Here is a 9,457-nt window from a genome sequence, read left to right as displayed (position 1 = left end):
AGTGCTTATATGTAGAGGAAGATGCTGCAAGTAGGGAGCTCAATGAGGATGGGATGCTATAAATACCAAGTTGGAATTTATGTTGGGATTGGGAGTGAGAGAGAGAGAGATAAAGAGCACTATAGAAAACTTTTGAGAGGCTACATCTTTAGTATTAAAAAATGTATTATACAATGAACCAGTTGAGGTTATACATAGAGAGAGAAAAGTCTCTCAACGTCAAGAGTTTTATTGACTTTTTCACACCATCCAAGTATTTTTGTGTTGTGCAGGCTCAATCGAGCACTATCTCAAATGTTCTGTGAGTAAAATGTAAAAACAAAAACGGTTTTTGTAATAGAATTGATGTATAGAGAGACTAACACTAGGTTATCCACATACCAATTCTAGGATGTAGTATAAGTTAGGTTTGCAATACCAATAGGACTAATACAATGAACCTAAACCAATCTATGTTTATATAATAATATCTGAAAGTCGAAGTGTAACATTTAATATCGTTATGCTTTTGTTGAGCCACAACATTGGTCTCATCACCATTTTTTTTGTTCCTCTAAATTTTTGATAATATTAAAAAAAATTAAGAGTAATGAAGAAAAAGAAAAGTGTGTGGAAGGAGTGTTTTTTTTTTTTTTTCCCAAAAAATAGATGAATGTATAAAGGTAAATTATATGTAAAGTTAAAGAGCTCCAAGATAAATGTGTAAAGTTAATCGGTTAATGTATTTTTCTTTATTTAATTGTTTTTATACAAGATAGAAATTCTACTATAAATCTAAGTGTACATGTATGTGAAGCTCTCTCTTAGAGACTTGAACTCTGATCTTTGCCTTCCCCACACTCCACAAGCATTTATACTTGTGGAGTAACCATCACACCAAGGGTGTGCGGTGGTTCGGTTAATGTATTTAATATTATTAAAAATTTATAGGAAAAAAAATCAATTAAAAAAAATGGTGATGTGGTTGATGCTTTGGTTAATTTCAGTCTATTTCGGTCAAATATGGTCTACTTCTATACATTCAGTCAAGTTCGGTCTATTCGGTCAATTCGGTCAACTACTCAACTCCGGTCCATTAAGTCTACTTTGGTCCATTTTGGACCACCTTAGTCCGGTTTGGTCCAATTCGGCCCATTCGGTCTATTTCAGTCCATTCAATTACAATTTCTTGTTACATTTTCCATTCTTGCAAAATTTCCAAAAAATAAAAGATTAATAGCTATGTTATTAATTAAAATGTTTAATTTTCAATTTTTGTAGTCTAAAATTATTCATAAAAGATAAGTATATGTATCGAAATAGCAAATAACATATGACTGATGCAAAATTTGACATTTATTAAGAATATAAATAATATGCTATCCAACGGTTAGATTTTCAAAATATATGATCATGTTAATTTTTTTAGTGAGAGTTATAGCCAAACTTTGTCTAAAGTTAAGGATTTTTTTACAGGGTAAGGATTTAAGATATAATTTTCATTCTTTTAGAAACCTACGTCAATATAATTATGATATTTTGATCTTGATCAACATGAATTAAGCATTTTTATTAATGTTTTTTTGCTGAATTTTTATCTTTTAAGTAGGCCAAAATTGGGTTTTACCTATTTCAGCCAAACTTTACAGTAAAATACCCTCTATCTGAAACTATTTAAAGATATGCCCCTGTTTTGAAACTCGATTGTCCAAAAATCGAGTTTTACATTGAAACCCGATTTTTAGAAAATCGAGTTTCAAAATAGGGGCATTTCTCTAAATACTGTCAGACAGAGGGCATTTTGCTGGAAAGTTTTGGGGAAAGAGACAAATGCCCATTTTGACCCTTTTAAGTAAATAAAAGGAGACATGTGCCATGTTATATTTGTATAATTTATTTTTATTTTTTCCAAATAATTTTGTGTTTCCACAATCTTCAAACTATTCATTAGTAAAAAATTAGTTTGATGAAAATGGTAAATATCATACTAATTAAGATATTATACATCCTAAAACGCAAGTTAATGGGTAAGATATGATGAGGTTCTTGATGTAAACATCAATGTCTCCACAGCCACGGCCACAAGGCAACAACTTGCTTAAACGTTCAAAATCAAAATGCAATCCTTTTGGTGCCATTTGTTACTTGTGAGCTTCACATCATCTAAAATTTACGACAATGAAATGGGGAAGGGACTATCCTTCCTCGTCTGCAGATTCATTCATTAAAAATAATACTAATTTTTGCAAATTTGGCTTTATCTATTTTAGAGATTAGAGATTAGAGATGCATTAATTTCGATCTTTTGTCTCTCTGTCTCTGGTGTGAATGAATGATTGAGACTCATTTGCATTTGTTTGTTTCCAAATGACCCGGTCTCTCAAGTCTCAAGTCAAGTGGGGACTTTGCTTGGTAGCTTCTTTTGTCAATCGCATGAAAGAATGAATAATATTCAAATCAAGACTTGGACTATATGAAATCAAAGTTTTATTTATTTATTTATTTAATTCCTAATCCTTATCCTTGGAAACAAATAACAAAAATAGGGCTTAATTTACAGGACTATCTCACCTTCAACTAGGTTTGTATTAAAAATTGGGGTTGATTTGATTCTTTTAATTTTATTTTAAATATGAGCCATATTTGAGTTTATTTTCAAGTTAGACTACGTACCCATTTGGATATTGATTATAAGCATCTGCGTCTGCGTTTTTATTTATTTATTTATTTTTTTGAAAAGCGCGTTCTGTGGCTGAAGTGGATGAAAATCAAGGATGACGGATCCGTTTAAATAAACTTGACGGTACTGAATTAGTGAGCCGTTGGGAATAAGGTAGCAAATGGAGCAATGGACGGATAGACCACATGACAGATGGACCCCTCTCCAATAGACAAATAGTCCCTATGGACGGATTCTGAGTTCTTGGGCCCAATGCTGACGGATACCAAGGCCATGTGGCACTCACATGACTTGGGTAAACCCCACATGGAAATATCTTGCGCCTCACGATTAACCCTAGTTAAGGGAATCCCAACATGGAAAGAATCTCGCAATATATGCACGTTTATGGGGATCTTCCCCACAAGGAAATGCCTTTTTTGCCAAGAAATAAAGGTCGGTTCTATACTACTATAAAAACCCAAAACTTTTAGAAATCAAGGTACGCATAATTTACCCTAGCTTTGGCACTATAGATTTGTGAAAAGCTCTTTAACTTAACCTTCGAAGGGTCTTTGGCCGGTACCATATCAGTACTCTCCTAAGGTCTTCTTGTTCTGTATTGTGCAAGTGTTGTCTTGAGCATGTGAGGACTGTGTGACTTACTCACGAGTTTTGGCATCATTAGTTGGTGCCGTCTGTGGGAAAGGAAGATAGGAAGTAAGCCATACTTAACACTTCTCAGACAAAAAGTTGCATGATACTTACTCGTTCGATGGCAACCACCTCTAACCATCAAGGTGACGAACCACGCACCACGACCCTTGAGAGATAGGTTCAGATTCTCGCTGCAGCAGTGGAATGCCATACCAAGCATAACCATGATCTAGAAGAGTAGTTGTGCCAAAAGAACACGAGGCTTAACACTTAAAAAGAGGACCAAAAAGGCACCAACGTTGAGTGGAGGGACCAAGAGGGGCTGGAATGTAGCAACGCCCCAAGCAGACCAGAGCGACAGGACACAAGCCGTCCATCCACCGCGGATATAGCTCCACCTCACATAGTCACGGAGATGCAGATGATGAAGGAATAGATGGACTTCATGATGAGCGCCCTCAGAGGACAGGTGTCTAGCGACTTTAATGACTTGGTCCATCGAACTGATTCATCATTCACCGCATTCGGCACTTCGTTCCCCCTTCCACCAAAGTTCCGTATGCCGTAGGTGGAGAGCTACAACGGATCTAAGGATCCCTTAGATCACCTAGAGTCTTTCAAGACCTTGATGCACTTGTAAGGAGTGGCAGACGAGATTATGTGCATGGCCTTCCCCACTATGCTGAAGAGTCCTGCAAGAGTTTGGTTCAGCAGGTTGACACCCAACTCCATTAGTACCTTTAAGGAGTTGAGCGCCTAGTTTGCCTTTCACTTTATCGAGGGACACAGGTATAATAAGTCAATTGCATGCCTGATGAGTATCAAGCAACGGGAGGATGAGACACTGAGGTCTTACATAGCCTGCTTTAACAAAGAGGCCCTCTTAATCGATGAAGCTGACAACAAGATACTTGTGGCCGTATTTACGAATGGGCTACGGAAGGGTAAGTTTTTATTCTCTTTATACAAAAACGACCCAAAAACTATGTTAGATGTACTCTACAGGGCTACTAAGTACATGAACGCGGAGGACGCCCTACTAGCTCGCGAAGAGAAACCTAAGAAGAGAGAAAGACAGGAGGAAGCACGGCAGGAAATGGGGCAAAAGATAGCTAGGATAGGAGATAGAAGGGAAGATAGACGCTCCTAGCCTCCCACGGGAAGATTCACAAGCTTCACCCCTTTGAACACCCCAATTGATCAAGTCCTAATGTAGATCAAGGACAAAGGAGCCTTGACATTCCCTGACAAGTTTAAGGGAGACCCTAGCAAGAGGTTTAGAGACAAATACTGTCGTTTCCACCGCTATCACGGTCATGATACATCCGATTGCTATGACTTAAAGTAATATATAGAAGCTCTTATCAGGCAAAGGAAGTTGCAGAGGTTCATTGGTAAAGAAGGGACGGATTAACCTCAAGAGAAGCCTGCTTGGAGAGAAAACGAGCATCCCAGACCCCTATTGGGAGACATAAGGATGATCGTAGGGGGAACCTTAGCATTTGGCTCGTCCAAGAAGGCCCACAAAACCTACCTATGGATGGTTCAGAACATCCAGTTGACGAGCTTCGTCTTGAAGATGGCACAGACCGACAACCCTGTAATTGGATTCACAGAGGAAGATGCTAGGCATCTCCACCACCCACACGACGATGCGCTCGTGATTAGTATAAGGGTAGGGGACTACAACACCCATCGAGTTCTTGTGGATAATGGGAGCTTTGTTGACATCCTCTACTACCTAGCGTTTTAGCAGATGAGGATTGATAGAGAACGATTGATTCCAGTTAACGCGCCATTTGTTGGATTCGGAGGGACAATGGTACACCCCTTAGGAGCAATCACTCTGCCTGTAACAATTGGAGATTACCCATAGTAGATCACCAAGGATGTTACGTTCCTGGTTGTTGACTGTTCATCCCCTTACAATGCTATATTGGGTCGCCCCACTTTGAATTCATGGAAGGCCGTAAATTCGACTTACCATTTGATGATCAAGTTCCCCACCGAGTATGGAGTGGGAGAAGTAAAAGGAGATCAAGTGGCGGCGTGTGAATGCTACATTGTCATACTGGAAATGGATGATCATTTGCAGACTATATGTATAGAGGAAGAGCGGACGGTGGCAGAACCGGTGGAAGGACTGGAAGAAGTCCTTCTTGATGATTCCAGGCCTAAACGAACAACCAAGATCAGCACTCTAGCTAGCCCACCAATCCGTTAGGTGCTCACAACACTCTTAAGGGAAAACCAACACGTGTTCGCTTGGAGCCATGAAGACATGCTTGGAATTAATCCATCCATCATAGTCCATAAATTGAACGTATCGTCCTCTTTCCTTCACATTCGGTAGAAAAACGGGTGTTCGCGTAGGAGCGAGACAAAGCTATAGCCAATGAGGTTCGCAAATTACAGGAAGTAGACATCATACGAGAAGTGTACTACCCTGACTGGCTGGCCAATGTGGTGATGGTCAAGAAAGCCAACGGAAAGTGGTATTCTTGGTCGTCGGGATGACACATCCGGTCATCTTCTTGGATGAAAAAGTAACAACTTTTCCAGTTTTTGTTGGAATCTGGTGTCTTGCACACTAACCTAAGTAACGGACTCCTCGGTAAGAAACTGTACATACCCCTAGACTGGGTGATCTCAAAAGGACGGTAACAATGGAAAAGCTCTTCCACCGTCAACCTACGTGCCCCGTCAGACATCACCCCATATAAAACTTCCATGCCTAGGAAAACCCTCTAGGCATTCGGGGAGATTTAGGTGACGACCAACCCTAAGTATTAAAGGAGACGACGGTGAAGAGCACTCAATGGGAATCTGAGTCTTGCTTTCAGCATTTGCTCGTACACCTCGACATCATCAACACCCCTATAGTAACACTTCTCGGACTTGTAGGGTAGATGGATGGGTACGTGGATGGGTGTCTGATACTTCTCCCTAAGCGTATCAAAATGTGTTTGTTTGATGGAGGAAATGAAATCATTGACCATCCATAATGGAAGCATGATGAACTCCCAAGTCCATTAGGACCTATTATGGATTGAGTGGGGGGTTCAGCACCAACTTGATCGTCATTAGAGTCATTCTCTGACCCATCCGTGTCCAAATCCTCATCCTTTGTGGAAGGTGAGGAGGCTGATGGATTCCTTTCATCGCTTGAGGTGCTGGGGTCGTCCCGACCTGACGAAAACACCTCATTGTAGCCCGCTCCTTTGTGGACACACGATTGCTCACTCGATGCACTAGACATGTCACCTACATGTGATGAATAAGCCCTAAGACTCTGACGGTTCACATAGATGATGGATGTACAAAATTTAAATAAGTTGCAAGGGAATTCGACATAAAAAATACTTACTAGTTGAAGAAAATAGCAAGGAAGGTGTGGCTAACGATAACGCCAAGTAGACGGAAGGCAGAGTTAATAAAGTAGATGGAAGGCAAAGCTAACAAGGTAGATGGATTGTCCTTATGGACGGATTTTGGGTTCTTGGGCTAAAGGCCGACGAATACCAAGGCCATGTGGCACTCACATGACTTGGGTAAACCCCACATGGAAATGTCTTGCGCCCTACGATTAACCCTAGTTGAGGGAATCCTAACATGGAAAGAATCCTACAATATACGCATGTTTATGAGGATCTTCCCCACAAGGAAACACCTTCTTCGCCAAGAAATAAAGGTTGGTTCTACACTACAATAAAAACCCAAAGCTCTCAGAAATCAAGGTACGCATAATTTACCCCAGTTCTGACACTCTAAAATTGTGAGAAGCTCTCTAACTTAACCTTTGGAGGGTCTTTGGCTGGTACCACACCAGTACTCTCCTAAAGTCTTATTGTTCTGTGTTGTGTAGGTGTTGTCTTGAGCATGTGAGGACTGTGTGACTTACTGACTAGTTTTGGCATCATCAGTGGTTGTGTTGGCTTTTCCAGTGGGTCCCGTGCACTATTCATGGGATCTACAAACCTCTTTTTTCAACAAAACTTTCATTAAAAATGGACCCCACGGCACTATTCATACATTTAAAAATGGGCCCGTGCACTGTTCACTCTACATGTTCAAGTTTCATTTATTTTTTTGTCAAAATAAATTCGAATTTGTTCACAAGTTACTTAATTAATTAATTTAATGATTGATAATATATATTTTTTAATCTATTCACATATATTATACACCTTCAAAGTCTTACGCACAGCCCTTAGTCGATAGTTGAAATTTACTTAAAAAGACTGTCTTGGTCTTTATATTTAAACATTTAATGATGTTGATTACAAGCAAAAACCCACCTCATGCTGTGCTTATGAAAGATTATTACTATTACAAGACTATTATTACTATTACATGACCAAGAATTAAAAAAACTTAAGATTATTACTATTACACAGGCTTAAACTAAATTAGAATTAGAACAATAGAGGGCTGGGACTTGGCAGAGTAAAACTCTACTCATAATCTAGAGTCATGTAAAGAAGAAATTACAAGTCATAGAGAGACCCTCCAGAAAAAGGAAAACTAAATTACAAGTCACAGACATCTTACACCAACAGGGTGATTGACTAGCACAGTGTGGCTTTTGATTGCCAAAACTAAACTACGACCAATTGTTTGGCTCCAAATTTGATTTCTTCTTTCATCTTTCTTATAAAATCATCACATCTTTTGTTTAGCTCTTCTGTACTCAGTAGCCCAAATCCATCTTCTTCTTCTTCATCTAGCATAGTCAAAAGCTCATTTTCTCCTCCTCCTACTACTGTAATCAATGACAAAGACCTATTTGCTATTACTTGTTCCTCTTCAAACTCCATAACTACAATTTTACTTTCATCCAAATCCAATGCCTTATTCTCTGATAGTTCAGGTACTGATTGCTGCCTATGTCCATTTTTGATGCCATGTTCTTCATTAAGATAAAGATTATCCCCTGATTGAGAATGAGAATTCCCAACCAGACCGGAATTCTTGACTATAAAAATTATGAGTCCATTGCAAAGTAGGAACATGTAGTTCTTGTCAATTGTGTAGCCGAAGAGTTTCATGGGTAAAGTCGAAATGTGGTGGGCATGAAAGGAGAGGAGAAGGAAAAGGAGTAATGAAAAGCTAGAAAATAAGATAGATAAGGCTGAGACTGAGAGTAAGAGTCTAATGGCTTTGTTGTGATAGTAGCAGAATTGGGCCAATTGGCTGAACTGACTTGCAGCTTGGATGTATGGATGCTGGGACGGGACGTTATCCATGATCTTTATGATCACAACAAAATTTAAGAGCTTTTTTTTTTTTTTTTTTTGGCGTGTGGAGAAAAGGAAACTCTTGGGGAGAGCTTAAAAGGAGCTATGACTATTGAATTGAGAGGTGCTGAAATCTTGGTTCACTTCACTATATATACTGAAGGAGCATGGTGTTTGTACATGTATATTATTTTAAAAAAAAAAAGAAAAAAAGAAAAGGAAACGCGCACGCAGACTGATTCCAAACGTATACTTAAAAGGAAAAAAAAAAGACCCAAGTCAGCCAACAACTTTTTTTTATTTTATTTTTTAGGGAGCCAACCCAAGTAATCCTTCTAGACTTTTACTTGGGGTGAAGAACTAATCATGTGACACTGTTAATTCTCCGGCTGTCTCTTACATTACAACACCATCAAGACTAGAAAGCGTAGACGTAGAATTCGATTGTCTTCACAGTTACTTTGGGATAGCAACAAATACAATGCAGGTCGGGTCTAATCAGAAGAGGCTCATCCCTGTCCCACATCTATACCCGAACACAACATGATTCGGGTTTGTTTGAGTACAGTTCAAGTCAATTTTTTTCGCAAATCATATTTAATATTCCCATGGACAAGAAACAATTAGCTTGCTATTACAAGGGATAGAATAGTTCTATATTTTCATTTTTGTAGTCATTAGAACATTCATATCAGCTCATGTAAAAATTTATGTCCATTTTAGCATAAGAATTTACATTTTTTTTCTTCTATTTTACACAACTACTTTACAAAAATACTTATATCAAATTATTTATTCTACATTCTATTTTATTTAAATAACTTTTTTTCATTTATTATTATTATTATTATTATTATTATTATTATTATTATTTTCTTTTCTTTATATTCCATCGTCTCTCTCTCTCTCTCTCTCTTTGATGCCA

The 9,457-nt window shown here is 38.5% G+C and overlaps 1 protein-coding gene across 1 annotated transcript; it reads right to left on the bottom strand.

Annotated features, from left to right (window-relative positions):
* Positions 1-7,659: 7,659 nt before the first annotated feature.
* LOC126689363 (uncharacterized) lies at positions 7,660-8,636 on the bottom strand. The gene has a single exon (XM_050384536.1). It carries the CDS (start codon positions 8,539-8,541, stop codon positions 7,894-7,896), a length of 648 nt encoding a protein of 215 aa, XP_050240493.1. The 5' UTR covers positions 8,542-8,636; the 3' UTR covers positions 7,660-7,893.
* Between the last annotated feature and the right edge of the window lie 821 nt (positions 8,637-9,457).

This window comes from Quercus robur, chromosome 6 (genome assembly GCF_932294415.1).
Source record: "Quercus robur chromosome 6, dhQueRobu3.1, whole genome shotgun sequence".
Classification (NCBI taxonomy): Eukaryota; Viridiplantae; Streptophyta; class Magnoliopsida; order Fagales; family Fagaceae; genus Quercus; species Quercus robur.
Note: the sequence above shows the minus strand (reverse complement) of the source record. Positions and strands in the feature narration are given on the sequence as shown.